Source organism: Hemitrygon akajei, chromosome 5, assembly GCF_048418815.1.
Source record: "Hemitrygon akajei chromosome 5, sHemAka1.3, whole genome shotgun sequence".
Taxonomy (NCBI): Eukaryota; Metazoa; Chordata; class Chondrichthyes; order Myliobatiformes; family Dasyatidae; genus Hemitrygon; species Hemitrygon akajei.
The window spans coordinates 68843846-68865431 of NC_133128.1; the positions used below are offsets into that span (position 1 = coordinate 68843846).

General features: G+C 43.1%; 1 protein-coding gene across 1 annotated transcript in view; it reads left to right on the forward strand.

The window, feature by feature from the left end:
* scaf4a (SR-related CTD-associated factor 4a) overlaps positions 1 to 21586 on the forward strand; it is a 79644-nt gene that overhangs the window by 50016 nt on the left and 8042 nt on the right. Inside the window, exons 12-17 of the mRNA XM_073045671.1 lie at positions 1738 to 1928; positions 2221 to 2321; positions 11275 to 11388; positions 11823 to 11979; positions 16836 to 16951; positions 17911 to 18070. Coding sequence (XP_072901772.1) covers positions 1738 to 1928; positions 2221 to 2321; positions 11275 to 11388; positions 11823 to 11979; positions 16836 to 16951; positions 17911 to 18070 — 839 coding nt within the window. The remainder of the gene's footprint in view (positions 1 to 1737; positions 1929 to 2220; positions 2322 to 11274; positions 11389 to 11822; positions 11980 to 16835; positions 16952 to 17910; positions 18071 to 21586) is intronic.

Here is a 21586-nt window from a genome sequence, read left to right on the forward strand (position 1 = left end):
ACCAATTTTCAACAGGGTCTTGTGAACAGAGGAAAAACAACTAAAACAATCACTCACTGTTAGACTGCACACTACCTTCACGCGCCAACTCTGATACTTTTCTATAGCAGACAGCAGCATGATCTACACCAAGTCTAGTTCCTCCAGCTCCTCTGCCTATGATCAAGTTGCTGATGGAGTAGACCTGCAGAACTTGAAGTTCTTAATGTCCAGCATTATCATTTGATCATAAATAAAGACATTTTTAAAAAGACAAAAACAGCTTTGGCCTCAGAGAGGGTGCGGCCCTCTTACTGGATTTTGAAAATGTTTTCAATGGTGAGGAGGCTTGTGCCCATGATGGAGATGTCTCGAGTTTACAACCCTCTTCAGCTTTTGTTCAATCCTTTGGACCCTCATACTATACGGTGATGCAACCAGTTAAAATGCTGTCTGTGGTACATTTGGAGAAATTTTCTTGTCTTTAGTGATATACCAAATATTCTCAAATTCCTAATGAAGTATAGCTGCTGGTGTGTCTTTGTGTTTGTTTGGGCCGAGATGTCAATGCCCAGGAGCTTGAAGCTCTCACCCTTTCCACTGCTAACACCGTGAAGAGGACTGGTATGCCAACTTCCCTTTCCTGTAGTCCACAATCAATTCCTTGCTCTTACTGATGTTGAGTGCAAGGTAGTTGTGATACCATTCGACTAGCCAATTTATCTCACTCCTGTATGCCTCCTCGTCACCATGTGAGATTCAGCCAACAGTAGTTATTAGCAAATTGGCGTTTTTGCTGTATCGTGCCAAACAGTCGTGAGTGTAGAGAGAGTTAGACAGTGGTCTAAGCATACATCCTTGAGGTGCTCCTGTGTTGATTGTCAATGGAAAGGAACTTATTTCCCCTCTGCACTGACATGGTCTCTCAAGGAGGAAGTCAAGGATCCAAATGTTTCAACTTGTGCGAAATATGGCATGCAAACCCTACCACTGCCAACCTGCATCCAATTTAAATGTTCATTGTCCTCACAAATAAAATGCAAGAAAATTTCACACCTAATTTTCCAAGTTTTCACAAATTGTATCCATGATCATCGAATGGAGATTGGTGAAACATGATGTAGGAGCAGAAATGGTGGTAAATTAGAAACTTCTATATCATACATTGGCAGTTAAATACTTGTCAATCTACATAGGTTTATTTATTATGTCTTGATAAATTTGAATTGTTGGCTACTAAATGTTTATTCTCTCATAGACAACAAATTTGACAGTATTCTGTTCTTATATTCAAATGATTGCTAAATGGCCATCATTTTTGCAGTTCACTGTTCACACTTATGGTAGAACTTACAGGAAAAATTCAGAATACATAGACATGCTTTGGAAGTTTGAAATGCAAATTTATAAATTAATAACTTTAAGAGCCAAACTTCCTGACAGATTGCAGCAGAAAAGGTGCATTAATCAACTTCACAAATTCCATTCATTTCTGGAACCAGGTTTTAATTGAGATCTTGTTATCTGTTCATAATTGATAATAGGCGGCCTAGCTGATGTGAAAGATATTCTTACAGTTCAGAATGTGAGTACTGAGAACAGTGCTGTCTTTAATTATTAGCATTGACATTCAATTTTAGCTATTTTGTGGAAATTGGAAGGATTTGTATTTGTTCAGAAGACTGGTTGTTAAAGTATAGATTGATTTATGAGACCTCATGTGGAACATACAGCTTTTATTTCTTTTATTTTTCGCAGATCACCGAAGAGGAGACGTTCTCGGTCAGGTTCGAGGTCCCGAAGATCAAGACATAAACGTTCTCGATCACGATCTAGAGAAAGGCGAAGGCACTCTCCTCGATCCCGAAGTCAAGAAAGACGTGAACGAGAAAAGGAGCGAGAACGACGGCAAAAAGGGCTTCCTCCAATTAAGTCTAAAATTGTCAGCGGTGGGTAAAATGAGTCTGGTAAAAAATCCTCTTATTTCCACCATAGACACATTGGATTATATTTTAAAGGAACATTCTGCCACTAATGTAGTTTATGAACATAATTGTTCTGCAACTAACCTTAAAAAAATTATGTTTATAGTATTTAGCTAAGATCATTGGTTTTTGCAAGTGAATTTTATTTCTAAACACAAGGGCTATTTCTGTTCTCAAATCACACTTGTTATTTAAACATTTCATATTGTTAAGGCAAAAATATCCCTGTATTTAAGCTTTTTCATCTTGAATCCAGTTTGTAGCACAACTCTCTGGATAGGACAACTGGATAAAAGAGCAACCCAGCAGGATGTTGCAAATCTTTTGGAAGAGTTTGGCCAGATAGAATCTTTGAATGTAAGTATATTTTATCAATGAAAATTCATTTATTGCATTGGATTAAGTACCAATGTATAAATTATCTATTTTTCATTGTATGGAGCTGGATTCTTGCCTTGGCCAAGGAAAACATGAATAAACCATTTAATGTTTTTACCACCTATTTGCATCCTCTGATTGCTGCTGGGTCATGAATATATTGCTGTTGTAAGATCTAAGCTGGTTTTGACTTGCCTGTTTTAGTTTTTAAAAAAGCGCTTTTTGCTGCACATATAATGTAATTTTTGAGTGCAAAATTCATACTTGAGTGTTGCTGGGATCGGATCCATCCTTTATTCAGAAATTAAATTAATAGATTTAAGGGTGGGGGAAACTGTATTTTAAGATTTGTAAAGCAAAATTACTTTTTGTGCCATTGCATAAAATTAATTACCATATGTTTATGTTTTACATATTTGCTGGTTGGTGTAGCTTAGCAAGATGTAAGGTATAACATTCCGATCTAAAGCTACCTCTGCTCATACATGACAGTTCTGTTCACCATTTGTGGTCTACTTTATACAAGTGTCAGTTCCATGCTGATGTGGGCCAGAATTAATTCTGTACAGTTGCAAGAAAAAGTTTGTGAACTCTTTGCAATTACATGGTTTTCTGCATTAATTGCTCATAAAATGTGGTCTGATCTCCGTCTAAGTCACAATAATAGACAAATACAGTCTGTCTAAACTAATAACACAAACAACTGTACTTTTCATATTTTTATTGAACACATTGTTTAATCATTCACAGTCCAGGCTGGAAGTATGTGAACACTTGTATTTATTAACTGGTAGAACCTCCTTTAGTGGCAATAACCTCCACCAAATGTTTCCTGTAGCTCATTCCTCCATGCAAGCTGTTTCAGTTCATCAATATTTTTGGGATACCTTGCACAAAACAGCCCTCTTCAGGCCATGCCACAGCATCTCAATTGAGTTAGTCTGCTCTGACTTGGCCATTCCAAAACACAATTTTTTTTTCTCTTTTTGAACGATTCTTTTGTTGATTTACTCCTGTGTTTCAGATCATTTTGAATCACAAAAGGTTGGTTTGCAGTTGCAGGAGATTATCAAGAAGACAAGTGGAATGTTGGCCTTCATTGCTAGGGGCATTGAATTTACGAGCTGGAGGTTAAGCTGCAACAGTACAGGGTACTTGTGAGGCCTCACCTGGAGTACTGTGTGGTTTCCTTACTTGAGAAAGGCTATACTGGCTTTGAAGGCGGTGCAGAGGAGGTTCACCAGGTTGATTCCAGAGATGAGGGGGTTAGACTATGACAAGAGATTGAGTCGCTTATGACCGTACTCGCTGAAATTCAGAAGAATGAGAGGAGATGTTATAGAAACATATAAAATTATGAAAGGGACAGATAGGTTGGGGCAGGAAAGTTGTTTCCACTGGAAGGTGAGATTAGAACTAGGGGACATAACCTCAAGATTCGAGGGAGTAGATTTAGGAAGGAGATGAGAAGGAACAGCTTTTCCCAGAGAGTGGTGAATCTGTTGAATTCTCTGCCCAGTGAAGCAGTGGAGGCTGCCTCAGTAAATATATTTAAGACAAGGTTGGATAGATTTTTGCATTGTAGGGGAATTAAGGGTTATGGGGAAAAGACAGGTAGGTGGAGATGAGTCCATGGTCAGATCAGCCATGATCTTACTAAATGGTGGAGTAGGTTCGACAGGCGAGTTGGCCTACTCCTGCTCCTATTTCATATGTTCTTATGTTCATTGTCTTGTATCATCCAATTTCTATTAAACTTAAGATGATGGATCACTACCCTGACATTCTCCTGTAAAATGTCTTGATACAATTTTTGAATTCATTGTTCCTTCAACGATTCCAAGCTGTCCAGCCCCTGAGGCAGCAAAGCAGCTTCAGATCATGGTGCTCCTTCCACCATGCTTCACAGTTGGGATGAGGTTTTGGTGTAGGTGTGCAGTGCCCTTTTTCCTCCCAATATACCTGTGTGTATTTCTGCCAAAATGTTCAACTTTTGTCTCATCTGTCCACAGAACACTGTCTCAGAAGCATTATAGACCATCCAGGTGGCCTTTTGCAAACTTGCGACATGCAGCAAAGTATTTTTTGGAGAGCAGTGATTTCCTCCGTGGTGTCCTTCCACGAACACAATTCTCATTCAGTGTTTTGCTGTTAGTAAGCACGTGAACAGAGACTTTGGCAAGTTCTAGAGTTTTCTGCTGTTACCCTTGAGTTCTTTTTCACCTCCTTTAGCAATGCACGTTGTGCTCTTGGTGTGATCTTTGTGGGACACCCATTCGTAGGAAGAGTTGCAACAGTACTGAATTTCTTCCATCTGTAGACAATTTTTCTTACTGATTATCAGTCAGGTCTTTAGAAATGCTTTTGTAGCCTTTTCCAGTTTCATGCTTCTCAACAATTCTTCTAATAAGGTCTTCAGAAAGTTGTTTTGATCAAGGCATGGTGCACATAAACAGATCTATTTTGAGAAGAGCAGGCTCTGTCAGACCTGACTTTGAGTGTCTTTTTATAGGGCAGGGCACCTCTACAACCCACACCTCCAATCTCATCTCATTGATTGGAACACCTGACTCCAAATAGCTTTTGTAGGAGGCATTATCCAAGAGGTTCACATACAGTCGGCCCTCCTTATCAGCGAATTCCACATGCGCAAATTCAACCAACCGTGAATCGCGAAAACCCGGAAGTGCTCTTCCAGCACTTGTTGTTCGAGCATGTACAGACTTTTTTTTTCTTGTCATTATTCCCTAAACAATGCAGTATAACAACTATTTTACATAGCATTTACATTGTTTTAGGTATTATAAGAAATCTAGAGATGATTTAAAGTATATGGGAGGATGTGCGTGGGTTATCGTGGATCGGGATGGAAAAAAATCAGAAGTTCTCTTACTACAGGGACATCCGGGATTATTTAGCGTCAGTTAGTCAGACGTTTGTCTTAGTATATAGTATATATTTTACCTTTCTATGCATATAAAACACTTAAGAACGTATGTTTCAGCGCCAGGTTCAGGAACGGAAGTTCCCGAGTTCAATCGAGTGACAGACCGCTCCTGAGTGTGCTCTCCACCGTGCCGGGTTAATGTGGAGGATCAAAAACCCAATAATTAAACCACTGCGTTGCTTAGTAATAATTGTAGCTTTCATCGGGGCAGAGCCTTTCTCACTTTATCCTTTAAAATTGTTCCTGTAGCGGTGTGCTACACGCAGCGCTAAAATAACGACACGGAGTCGATAAACTGCAGCCAAAGACTACGTTTATTTCAACTTCACAGTCTTGCTTTAAAGCCTGTCTCTCCCACCAGATACCTTGAGAGGCCCTACTGAAACCCCCTCAGGCTTTCTTCCTTTGTGCCTGCACTCTGGCTAATTGTCAGCCGGTTCGAGTGTGCTAGTAATTGGATCGCCACATAACCCCCCCCAGAACCGGCGATACACCCCCCAATGTCCACAGTCTGGGCAGGACCCTGTTTGGGAGGTCGGCCTCTGCACCGCGGTGCCGGAAACTTGACCGGTTGCGCCAGGTCCACATGGGCCGGTTTGAGTCGGTCCACCGTGAAAACCTCCTCTCTCACCCCAACCTCCAGCACGAACGTGGACCCGTTGTTCCTGAGCACCGTGAACGGCCCCTCGTAGGGCCGTTGCAGCGGTGGCCGATGCCCGCCCCGTCGTACAAACACAAACTTACAGTTCTGCAGGTCTTTGGGTACGCAGGTCGGGTGCTGCCCATGCTGTGAAGTGGGCATGGGGGCCAGGGCACCGAGCCTCTCGCGTAGTCTGCCCAGGACTGCTGCGGGTTCGTCCTCTTGCCCTCTTGGGGCTGGTATGAACTCCCCGGGAACGACCAGGGGTGCGCCGTACACCAACTTGGCCGATGAAGCGTGCAGATCGTCCTTGGGTGCCGTGCGGATGCCGAGTAGGACCCAGGGAAGCTCGTCCGCCCAGTTAGCTCCTCGCAGGCGGGCCATGAGAGCCGACTTCAGGTGACGGTGGAAACGCTCCACCAGTCCATTCGACTGTGGGTGGTAGGCAGTGGTGTGGTGCAGCTGAGTCCCCAGCAGGCTGGCCATCGCTGACCACAGGCTGGAGGTGAACTGGGCGCCTCTGTCGGAGGTAATGTGGGCTGGTACACCAAAGCGGGACACCCAGGTGGCGATCAGTGCCCGGGCGCAAGATTCAGAGGTGGTGTAGGTGAATGGGACCGCCTCTAGCCATCTTGTGAACCGGTCCACGACAGTGAGGAGGTGCCGCGCCCCGCGCGACACTGGCAGGGGGCCCACAATATCCACATGAATGTGGTCAAAACGCCGGTGGGTGGGGTGGAACAGCTGCGGCGGGGCCTTGGTGTGTCGCTGAACCTTGGCCGTCTGGCAGTGCATGCACGTTCTGGCCCAGCTTGCGGAGTCCGTGCCAAACGAACCTGCTGGAGACCATCCGGACGGTAGTGCGGATGGAGGGGTGCGCCAAGTTATGAATGGAGTCAAAAACACGTCGTTGCCAAGGTGCCGGGACGACGGGACGGGGCTGGCCGGTGGCGACGTCACAGAGTAGGGTCCTCTCATCTGGGCCTATGGGGAGGTACTGGAGCTGCAAACCGGAGACTGCGGTCCTGTAACTCGGGTTCTCCTCATCTGCCTGCTGTGCCTCTGCCCCTTGGGAAAGGGCATGAATGTTAGGGCGAGAGAGCGCATTCGCCACGACATTGTCCTTACCCGAGACGTGCCGGACGTCCGTCGTGTATTCAGAGATGTAGGACAGATGGCGCTGCTGGCGGGACGACCAGGGTTCGGACACCTTTGTGAATGTAAAGGTAAGCGGTTTGTGGTCCGTGAACGCGGTGAAGGGCCTACCTTCTAAGAAGTACCTGAAATGCCGGATTGCCAGGTATAGCGCTAACAGCTCCCGGTCGAAAGCACTGTATTTGAGCTCGGGTGGCCGCAGGTGTTTGCTGAAAAACGCCAGGGGTTGCCAGCGGCCCGCGATGAGCTGCTCCAGTACCCCACCGACTGCCGTATTAGATGCGTCCACTGTGAGGGAGGTAGGGACGTCTATTCTGGGGTGCACTAGCATTGTGGCGTTCGCCAAGGCATCCTTCGTTTGAATGAAAGCGGCGGTGGACACCTCGTCTCAGGTAATGTCCTTGCCCGGACCGGACAGCAAGGCGAACAGGGGGCGCATGATCCGGGCAGCTGAAGGGAGGAAGCGGTGGTAGAAATTGACCATACTTACGAATTCCTGGAGGCCTTTGATCGTGGTGGGTCGGGGGAAATGGCAGACCGCATCTACCTTAGCGGGCAGAGGGGATGCCCCGTCTGTGGTAATCCTGTGGCCCAGGAAGTCAATGGTGTCGAGCCCGAACTGGCATTTGGCCAGGTTGATCGTTAGACCGTAGTCACTCAGCCGGGCATAGAGTTGTCGGAGGTGGGACAGATGCTCCTGACGACTGCTGCTGGCTATGAGGATGTCGTCCAAATAGATGAATGCGAAGTCCAGGTCGCGTCCCACCGCGTCCATCAACCACTGGAATGTCTGTGCGGCATTCTTCAGGCCGAACGGCATGCGGAGGAACTCCAAAAGACCGAATGGGGTGATGAGAGCCGTTTTGGGGCCGTCGTCCGGATGCATCGGGATTTGATGGAATCCGCAGATTAGGTCTACCTTGGAGAACATCCGTGCGCCGTGCAGGTTTGCTGCAAAGTCCTGAATGTGCGGCACAGGGTAGCGGTCCGGTGTTGTAGCCTCATTCAGCCTGTGGTAGTCGCCGCACGGTCTCCAGCCCCCTGTCGCTTTGGGCACCATGTGCAGGGGGGAGGCCCATGGGCTGTCGGACCGCCGAATGATCCCCAATTCCTCCATCCTCTTGAACTCCTCTTTCGCCAGTCGGAGCTTGTCCGGGGGAAGCCGCCGAGCGCGGGCATGGAGGGGTGGTCCCTGGGTCAGGATGTGGTGCTGTACGCCGTGTCGGGGCATGGCTGCCGCGAACTGCGGTGCCAGAACCGATGGGAAATCCGCCAGGAATCTGGTGAAGTCGTTGTCGGACAGCGTGATGGAGCCGAGGTGAGGGGCTGGCAACTGGGCTGCACCCAGGGAGAACGTCTGAAAGGTCTCGGCGTGAACCAGTCTTTTCCTGGGCAGGTCGACCAGTAGGGTGTGAGCCCGCAAGAAATCTGCACCCAGAAGCGGTTGAGCTACGTCGGCCAGTGTGAAGTCCCACGTAAACTGGCTGGAGTCGATCCATAGCTGCACCGGACGGGTGCCATAAGTCCTTATAGTGCTGCCGTTCGCGGCCCGCAGGGGGGGACCTGGCGCCCTGCTGCGGGTGTCGTAACTCGTCGGAGGTAAGACGCTGATCTCGGCACCGGTGTCGACCAAAAACCGGCGTCCTGACTGCTTGTCCCAGACATACAGGAGGCTATCCCGATGGCCAGCCGTTGTAGCCATCAGCGACGGCTGGCCCTGGCGTTTCCCGGAACTGGTAGGGCGGGCGACAACGGCGGGCTTCTGCGCCCCACCGCTGGTGGTAGAAACACCATTGCTCGTTGGGCTCCACACCCCGGCCTCTGGGTTTAGCGGGCTCTGCGGCCGGGCCTGGACTGGTTTGCTGCTGGGAGCGTGGCCGGGTGATCTGTGCGATGGACGCCCCACTCACCTTCTTGGCGTTCCACAGCACGTCCGCCCGGGTTGCCACCTTCCAGGGGTCACTGAAATCCGCGTCGGACAGCAGCAGGCGTATGTCCTCGGGCAGCTGCTCCAGGAATGCCTGCTCAAACATGAGGCAGGGTGTGTGTCCGTCGGCCAGAGACAACATCTCATTCATTAAAGCTGATGGGGGCCTGTCTCCCAAGCCATCCAGGTGCAGTAAACGGGCAGCTCACTTGCGGCGGGAGAGCCCGAAAGTCCCTATGAGCAGGGCTTTGAATTCCGTGTACTTGCTGTCCGCCGGGGGAGACTGTACGAACTCTGCGACCTGGGCCGCTGTGTCCTTGTCGAGGGAGCTCACCACGTAGTAGTAACGGGTGTCCTCTGAGGTTATCTGCCGAACGTGGAATTGGGCTTCTGCTTGCTGAAACCATAGGTGAGGTTGTAGCATCCAGAAGCTTGGCAGCTTCAAGGAAACCGCATTAACAGATGCGGCGTCAGTCATCTCTGGTCCAAAAACGTTTGGACCGTCGGGGTCACCAATTGTAGTGGTGTGCTACACGCAGCGCTAAAATAACGACACGGAGTAGGTAAACTGCAGCCAAAGACTAAGTTTATTTCAACTTCACAGTCTTGCTTTAAAGCCTGTCTCCCACCAGATACCTTGAGAGGCCCTACTGAAACCCCCTCAGGCTTTCTTCCTTTGTGCCTGCACTCTGGCTAATTGTCAGCCGGTTCGAGTGTGCTAGTAATTGGGTCGCCACATTCCGATCGTTGACCGACATAGCCTAACGCTTTTCCAATGACCAATGGCGTTTCACCTCTTTCCGATCACTTTATTGTTTCCACTTTGTTTTCAATCGTGATCATGATTATTTTCATGAACAGAAACACCGTGGATTTAGAGTTCTGCCTCCAGGTCCTAATGTCCACCACACTAAGACAGGTTAAAGAAGGTCTGGGGTTCTACTGGGTCCTAAGATCCACTGCATTGAGATAGGTTGAATAAAGGACTTGAGCATCCGTGAATTTTGGTATCCGCAACAGGTCAAGGAGGGCCAACTGTACTTTATTGAACCTCGACTGAGATTGTTGAAATGATGTACTCAGTATTGATGAGAAGAAGTACAGTTTTTTGTGTGTTCATTCAGGCAGATTGTGTTTGTCTATTATTGTGACTTACATGAAGTTCAACCACATTTTATGAGTGATTAATGCAGAAAAACAGGTAATTGCAAAGGGTTCATAAATTTTTTTTCTTGCAACTGTAGATAGGTGGCAGAGGAGATTTATAAAAATAGCATTAATGAGTCAAAATTTAATTTACTTCTGGTCTAGAAGGGGAAAATTTTATCTTTAGAAGTTTATTAGAATTGTTCAAATGAGGAGGGGGGTGGAATTTCATAGTCAAAGTAGTTCTTTCCAGTAGTAGAAGGATTAGCAACCATACAACAGAGCTGTAAGGTAATTTAGGGAAGAACCTGAGTGTAAGTGAACTTCAAGTGGTCTACAATTTAGTGGTGCAGAAAGCTATTTAGGGCCGGCTTGTGGTGTAATGATGTCAGCACTGAACTTCAAGGCAGATGGTCCTGAGTTCAAACCCTGCTGGGTCCCATCCTAGGCGGCAGCAGTAGCTGTGCGGAAGAAAGGCCCAGCAATCTACTTCAGTATCTTGCCGTGAAAACCTTATGGATCTGATGGTCCATGAGGTCACAAAGAGTCGGACTCCACTAAACGACTGAACAACAAAAGCAGATCTAGCAAAGGAGAGTCAAGTAAATAATGGAAGAGGTATATGGGAAGTGCAGAGTTGGGGCCCGATTGGTTAGCTCCTACAGAAAGATGAGAGGTGTGATGGGCTGGATAGACTGCTTATCTACAAGAATGCTTCCTTGTCCTTGTAAATGAATACCAGAATATGATGTAACATTTGAAGTAATTTTGCAAATAGTTTTGTTCTTATATAAGTGCTCTTCTTGGATATAGCAAGTCAATGTGAAGATAGAGAGCATGATAACAGCAACGTGTGGTGGCAATGGCAGTGTCTTTATAACAGGATTACAAACAGTTGTATGTACAGTCAAGTGCAAATTAAAACCTGGTAGTGATTAGTTATAAAAGCAGAATTCTATGGATAAGCAGATCCAGTAGCATTTGTGGAGAGAGGATGAAAGTTAGTGCTTTGTTTAATAAGTATTTATCAGCATGTTAGTTTGTAACTTGGTTGTATATTCTTTCTGGCTCTATTACAGATTGGTCCGTTCTTAATCTACCTTTTGTTCTATTATAGATGATTCCTCCAAGAGGCTGCGCTTACATTGTGATGGTTCATAGACAAGATGCATATCGAGCCTTACAGAAACTTAGCAGAGGAACATTCAAAGTTAATCAAAAGCCTATAAAGGTATGCGTTGTGTAGACGTTGAAGTATGTGGTTTACTGAACTGGGGCTCAGTTCTGTCAAGTGTAACTTCTAGTGGCCAAATGATTTGATTTTGTTCTGCACAGAATTTATGGAATGTATCTATTGTTGGTATACCCCTCTGCTAATTCTGCTAGGGCATAGAATGTCCATCAGTTTGGTAGGATTAGGATGAATTTTCAGTTTTCCATTCAAGCAAGGATATTTTTAAGAATTTGTTTAGTAAATGGTAGAATTAATTATTCCTCAGAAATGTAATAATCTTACTTCAGTTATGTTGTTTCTGAAATGTCTGCAATAGAAATACTCGTAACAGTATTTTGAGGGAGCAGACCTCTTAACATCTCATTACAGGACAAATATTAGATTTTGAGCAAAACAAAATGATGCAAACAGTATTTACATTTTTCCCCCAGATTGCCTGGGCCTTAAACAAAGGAATGAAAGCAGAATACAAGCAGTTTTGGGATGTGGAGCTTGGGGTTTCATATATCCCTTGGGATAAAGTTAAACCGGAAGAACTGGAGCGTTTGTGTGAAGGTGGAATGTTGGACAGTGAAACGCTTTGCCCAGGTAATTGTTGTCAACTCTGAATATTTTCTTTCAAAGAATGTGTTTTCAATAAAATTAGATACTTTATTTCAGTATACTGTAGGAGGGTAAATTTTTCAGGCCTAATTGTTTACATCTTTTGGAGAATATGGCAATGATGTTTCCGATCACTCCATTTTGTTGCAATTTTGATGGACTTTAGGCTCTGTGACCTAAAGTTAATGAACAACAGGGCTAGATTGAACTCAACTGTATATGTTTCGATGGTTTGTGGTTTAGTATTTTACGTTCTGAGTTCTTGCCCTAATTTTTTTTTTGCTGTTTTGTGTACCGTAGATGTCGGATTATAAGCCGCTACTTTTTTCCCATGCTTTGAACAGCATTGAACATAGCGGCTTATAAGAAGGTGCGGCTAATAGAAAGTTTTTTCCCATGCCGCCAAAACATTTTGCCTCGTAACAGTAGACCAATAAAATTGATGAGTAGTTCACAGAGGTCCAATGAAATTGTACGATAAATCAAGCGCACTTCACAAATTATTGTAAATCAGCCATTTGTACTCACCCTCATCAACATGGAAAACACTCGAAGAAAAGCATATGATGCAGCTTTTAAGTTAAAGGCAATCAATCTGGCGGTTGAACAAGGAAATCGAGCTGCTGCGCGTAATCTTGGCATACATGAATCGATGGTGAGACGGTGGAGATTTAATTTGGGACTGCCGCTTCAGGTCAGGAATGGCTCACGTGATATTAGACAGCAGTACAAGGGAGGGAGGGAGCGAAACTGAGGATTCCGCTGCACAAAAACAGTAAAACTCGTGTGTGAATGGTATCGGGCCAATAAGGACACAAGTGTCCGATGTTACCAAATACCGGTAGGTATAACAAAGTTTAGCCTTACCAAATATGTGTAGCGAGGGTTTGGTTTGGGGGAAAAAGGAGTATAAATAAGAGCAGAACGTAAGGGGAAGGCAAAACGCGTTCTGCAATAAAGCCACGCTGCACTGTAATCCGGTGTTGGTTGTCTCTCTTCCAAAACGAACACAGGGCAGAATTTGAAGCCCAACACGTGTAATATCTTTCTGTGTAAATATCTCATATTACAAGCGGCCGAAAATTCGGTGCGCCGAAAATCCGGTCCGCCGGAAATCCAGTGCACCGAAAATCCGGTCCGCCGGAAATCCAGTGCGCCGAAAATCCGTTCCGCCTGAAATTCGGTGCGGCCTAAAATCCGAAGCGGCCTGTATAATAAAAAAAATGATTTTATTTCTAAAATTAGAGCCAGCGGCTTTTAATCAGGTGCGCTCTGTAGTCCGGAATCTACGGTAATTTGTTCTTTTTTTGTGTGTTGAGAGATTGATGTCTTTCTTTGAGCAGGTTCCATGGTTTTTCTTCATTCGGTGGCTGTTTATGTGGAAAGACAAATCTCAGAATTGTATACAGCATACATACTTTGATAATAAATGTACTTTGAATCTTTGAAATTGTGAATGCACAAATTGTTATTTCCAAATTTCAATAGGTTTGAGGATGGTTCCTAGAAATGGCAATGTTACTTGATGTAACCGCACTATTTAAGGAGAGGAACAAATGGGGAAACAGCAAATAGTTACAAACAATGTGCTGAAGAACTCAGCGGGTCATACAGCATCTGTAGAAGGAAACAAATTGTCAGCATCTCTGGTCAAAGCCCTGTATAATTTCTTTCTCCCCCCGCAGATACTGCTTGACCCGCTGAATTCTTCACGTTGTTAATCAACTGTATATTCTAGCATCTGTAATATGTCAACATCAATTAGTTGGACTGGCTTGTGGAGTGATTCAAGTCTGGAATATTATAAAGCAGTTGGTGTCAAAGCAGATGGAAATAAGAACAGAATTAGACAGGATTCACATGAATTTATCGAAGGAAAATTATCAGCAGATAAATAAGGGGAGAAAGCAGTGATGTGTGCTTTGATTTTTCAGAAGGCCTTCGGCATTATTATTCACATGAGATTATTAAGCAAAATGAGAGTGCATTGCTGTGGCAGTACTGGATTGAAGGTTTGTTCACAGGGCAGAAAACAATGCCAGGGTAGGTTTATTTTTGAGTGGAAGACTTTGGCCCAAGGGTACTTCAGTGATTGGTTTAGGGTTACCAGATGTCCACAGCCTCTTATCAGTGATTCGGATGAAGTTATGAAGCATAGTATATACAAGTTTGCTGCTGATAGAAAGCTTGCTTGCCATGTGGGTTGGAGGTAGAATGTATTGAAGTTTCATGGGGGGGGAAAGAAGAGAAGTCAGTGGGTGAAGGTGCAGCAGAAAGAATATAATAAGTAAAATGCAAAGACATTTATTTCACTTGGGAAAATGGGAAGACAAAGTTTGCAGATTGCCTGTAGGATAAGTTTGGGGGAGACAAATTTCCTGATAGATGAACCACCTGAAGTTAATGTGGAGGACCAGCAGGAAATTGGGAAGACAGATGGTACCTTGACCTTAATTACAAGAGAATTTGAATTCAGGAGTAGACCTGCTTCACTTCAAATCACAGTGCAGAAATGAGCCCTTCATATCCATTCGAGTTTTTTTCCTTAGCTATGCAAATACAACTTGCCTGTGTCGGGAGAACTGTATCTTTCTGTGGTTTTTGTAAATGCCTCTTAAACTGAATGATACCTGATTTTTATCATCGCCACTTTTAGAATGTTCTAGATATCAACCATGTTCTGTGCAAATACAAAAGCTTTCCCTTTCCTCCCACCACTTATACTGCCTTGTTTTAATAGCCTACTCTGACAGGTTCTGCCTATCTACCTTAGCAATGCTTCTCAATCTTGTATACTTCCATCAAATCTCCCCTGAATCTCTTTTACCTCAGGGAAAACAAACCCAACATATCTAGTCAGTCACCATAACTAAAATCCTTCAATCCAGTCAACATTCTGGTGAATCCCCTGCATTCTCTCCTTTAGTAGGGCAACTAAAATTGCACTCAGTGTACCAAGCATCACCTAACCAGTGTTTTGATCACTTGTTGATTTGGAAAGCCAAAATAATATAAGGTGGAACCTATTGAAGTTCCAACTTTTATCTTTAAATAGTGGAAAGGTATGCAATCCATTCTTTCTGCAGTTCTGCAGCCTTGGTGATAAGTATATTTGACAGGTGAGATTTTGTAGTGATTAACCTGTGGGAGATATGTGCCTGTGGACACAACATATGTTGTACCATGGTCTCGTCAACCCATAAGAAAATGTGAAGGATTCCACTTCCTGTTCAGTCACCTACTGTACTAAAATCTTAGGCACCCTAGATTTTTAATATAAATTTAGATTTAGATGATTTTGTCTTCTGCATTAGTGTGTCAGTAGAAAAGAGTATATTTTAGATTTCGGAACATTCATTTATGAAAAGAAATGTTAGATTTTTGTATCTTGTTAAAGAAAGTAACATTAAGTAAAGGACCACTTTTCAAATAAAAACTTGATTGCTTTGTAGGTGTATAACTCAGTGTATAATAACCAGGTACTAATGATCAATGACAAAATGAGTTGAATGAGCTAAACTGATTAACTGAAACAGGTGTAGAAGGAATCAAACTGGGCAAAGGACAACCAATCCAAAAGGGTGAGGGTGTGGCAAATGTGACAGATTAACCTTCAAATGATCAATTCTTACACCATGGCAAGAGTGAGCATAGCAACAAGACACAAAGTGATCACCCTGTATCAGCATAGTCTCTCCCAGGCAGTAATTTTATGGCGGATAAGAGTTTCAAGATTTGCTGTCCAGTCTCTTTTGAAGAAGCACTAAGAAATGGCCATGGTTGAGGACCAGAAACACAGTGGTTGGGCATGGAAACTGGGTGCAGCAGGCAAGGGATCCATCAAACTGACATCTCTTCTGAATTGGAAGATGTCAAAAACTGCTATCGACTCTGAACTCACAGAAACCACTGGAACCCAAGTACACTCCTCTACAGTCCAGAGAAGTCTTGTCATAAGTAGTTTTCATGGAAGAGTTGCTGCCAAAAAGCCATTCCTCTCAAGTGGAAACAAAGCTAAGAGACTCGCACACAAAATCACAAGGACTGGGGTGCTGAATGATGGCAGTGAGTGCTCTGCACTGGTAAGTCAAAATTTGAATTTTTTGGCTCAATCAGGAGGCAGTTTGTTAATAGAAGGGCTGGAAAGCGCTACACAGATGAGTGTTTGCAGCTAACAGTGAAGTGCGGTGGAGATTTCCTATAGGTTTGGGGCTGTATTTCTGCAAATGGAGTTGGTGATCTGGTCAGAATTAAAGGAATCGTCAATGCTGAGAAATACAAGCAGATTCTCATCAATCATGCAGTTCCATCAGGGAGGCGTCTGATTGGTCCCAATTTCATCCTACAGCAGGGCAATGACTCCAAACACATGGCCAAGGTCATAAAGAACTATCTCAAGTGACAAGAAGAAAAAGAAGGAGTTCTGCGACAAATGGTATGGCCTCCACAGAACCCTGATAACAACATCATCGAGGCTGTCTGGGATTACCTGGAGAGACAGAAGCAAGTGAGACAGCCAAAATCTGTAGAAGAAATGTGGCAAATTCTCCAAGATGCTTGGAACAACCTGGCAGCTGATTGTCTTCTAAAACTGCTTGACTGCTACATCTAATAGAATTGATGCAGTCTTAAAGGCAAAGAGTGGTGTTGTCACACCAAATACTGGTTTAATTTAGTTTTTTTGTTTACTGTTCTTTATAGTTTTTTTGATATTTTAACTTTTCCATTCATTATTTTTGCAAGTATCTTTGCTTTACAGCTTTTTTACATGTGCCTAAGAGTTTTGCACAGGACTGTATGAATTAGCTGTCATGTTTGATTCTGATTTGTGTTTGTATTAGATTGGAAGAATATTACAAAGGCACCACCAGCTGTCGCTGAAACTCCTGAAAATGGCAGCACGGCTGTAACACAATCAGAAGAAATGCCCCAAACTTCCCTGCCCATGCCTACACAGGTACGAATGAACTATGATATTTTCCCTACACAGGTGAGAATGAACTATGATATTTTCCAAGTTATTTATATTTAGTTGAGTGCAATCTTTCCATGGGATAAAGGATAAAGGAATTCTGATTCCATTGCCATAGGTGCAAGCCAACTTGTGAATATTTAAATATTTGCTGAGGATAAGACCAGTCACCCTAATTTGTAGTCTTTCTGAAATGAAGGAAGTGTGTCATTGTGTTCACAACATATAGCTGATTGCTATACACTTTCTTCATATCTTAAGTGTTTAGTATCTATATCCCTTCAGTAATAATGCTGTTTTATGTTTTTGTGTAGCTTTTTAAATGTTCCATAGAAGCATAATAAATAGGCCATTCAGCAGATTGAGCCAAAAGTGAGCAGGAAATGTACAAGGAATTCAGATCCCAGTCCTGATTGCACATTGGTCCATGTTCATAATTTTTAGTATTATGGACACCGACGCAAGCTCTTCTGTACATACATTGGACCCCAGCTCACTCTTGAGTTGGTGAGAGAGCCATGTGTCAGTTAATCAGGACTACGAACAGTTGACTGCTGAGTTATCACAATTCTATTGTGCAATCCAGTTGTCTCCTGAGTACTCATCCTCAATTTACATTTTTTTCCCTCATAATTAGCAGTCCTTAGGATTAGGAGCAAAGAGGGAGATTATATCAATATTAGCATTAAGCAGCAGTTGAAATCCTAGTCAGTCAAGAAAAATCGCTATCCAGTCAGTCTGAATTGCTCTGGTTTGTATATCGCACTTAGCTTTTATTTTCAATGTTATTTGTATAGTTGCTGTGTGTGTGGGGGGGAGGGGGGGAGTATTTGTTGAAAAGAAATGGATAAATGTTTTTAAATGTAAATCATATTGATCTATAAATTTGTATGAGGTGCATTAAAAATATTACAGAATTTTACTGTAAAAATGTGTTATTGCAGATGCCTGGAGTTCAGCCGATTCCAGCTGTTAATAGACTGCAGCCTCCAAATTTTTCAACAATCCCACCACCTACGTTCAATCCAGGAGTACCACCACCACCCCCGCCGCCACCACCTCCATTTATGCGTCCTGGTTTCAATCCAGTCCAGCCACCACCTGGTATGTCACTTCACTAAAGTAGCTGAGGACACTGAACAAGATAATATGTTGTGAGCCTCAAGTTTGTTCCTTCAAAGTGAAGTAATTAAGACTAAATGTTACTTTTGCTCTTGTATGGTACCATCCTTTATCTTTATAGGTAATTTCTTTTGACTTGAACATCAGTAGGAAGTGAAAGGTTCATTTCGTGTTCCTTTTTGTTCTTCAAAAAATCAAAGACAAAGTTTTTATGTAAGCATATAAGGGATGAAATCATGTAAGTTTATCAGAAAGATGTAGCAATTATCCTGGAGAATATCCTATCAGCATATAAACTGTAAAAATCAGAATGACAAAAAGGAGACTATATGAGGAATTAGTAATTTTAGGATAGTTAATGAGAATGGCATGTGTGGCCAAGAAGGGAGCAGGTGATACCAGAACTGGTACTGTGGAATGGGATGAATTAATGGCTGATGGTGAAGGTGCTCAAGGCAAGAACAATTGATTGAGCAACAAATAATCTGGATGGACCCAGTGGGCCGAGTAGTGTCTGAAGTGGAGGGAAAGGAGTTCCGCATCAGGACTGAGAGCGGAGAGCACCAGTAAGAAGAGAAGAGGGGAAGTAGGGTACCACTGGCCAGACGTGATTGATAAACTGAGGATGGAGAGATGGTAATGAAGGATTACGTGTGATCCAGTCAGGTATGGGTAGAGATTAATTAGGGAAACAGGGTGGATAGAGACAGAACAAAATAAAACAAGATGGAATCAGTTGGCTGTTGAGGGTGAAGCTGGATGGAGGTAAAGGCTCCAGTGCTGCAATCTGATAAGGAAGAAAAGTGATAATAGAAGCCATTAGGAGCCACTAGGAACACGTAAAACTAACACCAGGTGGGGAAGAGCCAGTGGGTGAAATGTGTGGGTATTGGGTGGAACTGAGTGGAGGAGGGGCACTATATTATATATTGTTGGAGAGAAGAATAGATTAAAGACTGGTATTTAAGGATATGAAGGTAGAGCTAGCTACACTGAATTGGCAAATTAGTTTCAGAAATTGGTCAACTGAAATGCAATAACAGCCATAACTATTTATATTTACATGTACAATGGATTCTGGTTAATTAGTCCATTGATTAATTGGAGCATTTGATTATTTGCTCATTGAGATAATAGCCAAGATTTCATCTCTTTATTTGGGATACTATGTTGCTTAATTGGGATAGGGGACTGTTGCTGTACAGTTTCTAACTAGTGTCAGTTGCATGTGAGTTCAAAAAGCAGTAATATAAGCATTAAGACAATTGAGAATTGTTTTGATCACTATGATTTCAAGCACTCAGGCTTGGATATGCCAGAAACAGCTAAGAGTGAAAATGAAGCGTTTTCACTATCGACAGTCATCTTGACTGTTACAGTGAAAATGCATATTTGGAGGATGCAATTGTCAAAAGCATTGTATGAAAGCAATCCATTATCTGCACTGGTTTCTGTGCTAATTTTGTTAATTTACAATTAATTAAAAGAACAGAGCAGCGTGTTGGTTGTCCATCTGGTTCTATGATGACAGTGAAACATACACAGTATAGTTATAGTGGGAAAGCTGTTGCACTGGGACAGTTCCACAGTCTTGGTCTTGGAAGTCTGGGGCTAATGCTGCAAGTAGTCATCAGGAAGTGGCGACTTCCTTGGTTGCAGTGGATAGCCATGACTATTTCTGTGCCTTATGCCCTTTGCTCTCCATAAAGCTTTGCAGAACTGTCTTCTACAGCATTTGGATCTCTGATCTCATCTGCCTAATCCGCCAGAGCTGGCTTCACATGCGACGACAGTCATATCCCTATTTCATCAGGGTATGAGGCCCACCACCTACGCTCACCTGGTTAGCCCATCCGTCAAAGCATTGTACTGGGGTGTGGCCATTGTCACATGTAAACAACTCCTTGGAGCCACAGGTGAGAGTTGAGTGCCCAGTGGGGACCAAAGGGTGAGTGAGCTACCCCATAATGGATTTGACAAGCCCCTTCACCAGAGGTGCTACCTATCCCTTGACACACCATACATGGCAGTGTACACTGGATGAATTCTTCTATCGATAACTATTAGAAACTAATACAGTTTTGTAATACTGTGGTAATGTTCTAATTTGTTCTGTATTTGTTGTTCAGTTAAATTGTTTTTTTTAATATACCTTTTTAACTATTTCCAAGAAACTTTGGCGTATCATTTCATTGGGCCAAAATGTACTTGTCCCAATGTGTTCCAATTAACTGGAGTTTGCTGTATTAGGAAATTGCTGTGGTGTGTTGGCACTACATGCAACAAAAATTACAACGTTCAACAGTTATACAGAGTAAAGAATTCTATAAAAAGTTAGAAGTACAGATATGGATTAAAATGTGCTTAAATACATACGTATATACCAGCATGTATTTACATTGTGAACAGCATTTATTAAAAGTGGTTTAAAGTATTTACAGTGCAGTGACTGAGATAATAGAGGGGGTGGAGGTCTAATTAGAAAGGTTGATCAGATTAATTGGTTTGGGGGGTGGGGTGTGAAACTTTAAGATAGCATGAAGTTTTTGTTTTAATAGCCCTATTAAAGAGGGAGCTTTTAGAAAAGGCAGTTTGGTGGGTGGGTCACATACCTAATGATTTTTTTTCTACCTGCTTCATATACAGGTAAGTCTCGCAATGATGATAGATTGCAGCCAATGACCTTTTTTCATATAGTTTTCATATATTGTTAGAGAATGTTGCACCAAACCAGACAGTAATGGCAATGGCTGATGTGAGGATCTTACAGAATAGATGGAGTCAACTCATTCCAGTGAGAAATAAAGCTGTGGGGGTTTATTGAGTCTTAAGATGTACTGCTTTTTGAGTCTTAAAATAAATGTTTGCTGATACAATTAGTGCATTTGTTTTAATTTTCTATAATCAAACAGATTTTGGGTCAAAGTAGGCTTCATTAGTTTAGAAGATTATTAGTTCAGCCTGTATTCAGCTGGGGAATGAGAAACAAAACAGGAAACTATAAGCAGTTATAAGTATAATTAAAGATGGAGCACCGAGAAAATTTTGTTAATTCTGCACAGTTGATTCTATTTTGTGAAAGAGAAATGATGTTTGACCAATATATTGGAGTGTTTTGGACAAACAGTATGTGCTGTGGATAAAATGCTACTGGTACCTAGATTTCCAGTTGGCATTTGGTAAGGTGCTGCACCAAAGATAAGGCCATGGTGCAGGAGGTAACATTAGTTTAGATAGAAGACTGGCTGGCTGTCAAACAAATGTTTTTGTTCCCATGATTATAATGGTGTAATGAGCTGCAGGGATCACTGCTGGTGCCTCAAGTTTTTACACATTATGTAAATAACTGGTGACGGGACTAAAGGTATGAATGATGCTGATAACAGCGGTAGTTAAGAAAGCACATTGTGGATAGAACATAGAATTGTATCGCATTGAATAAGCCACTCGGCCTGTGATATGTCGATCTTGATGCCAATTTATACTAAATATCTTCCT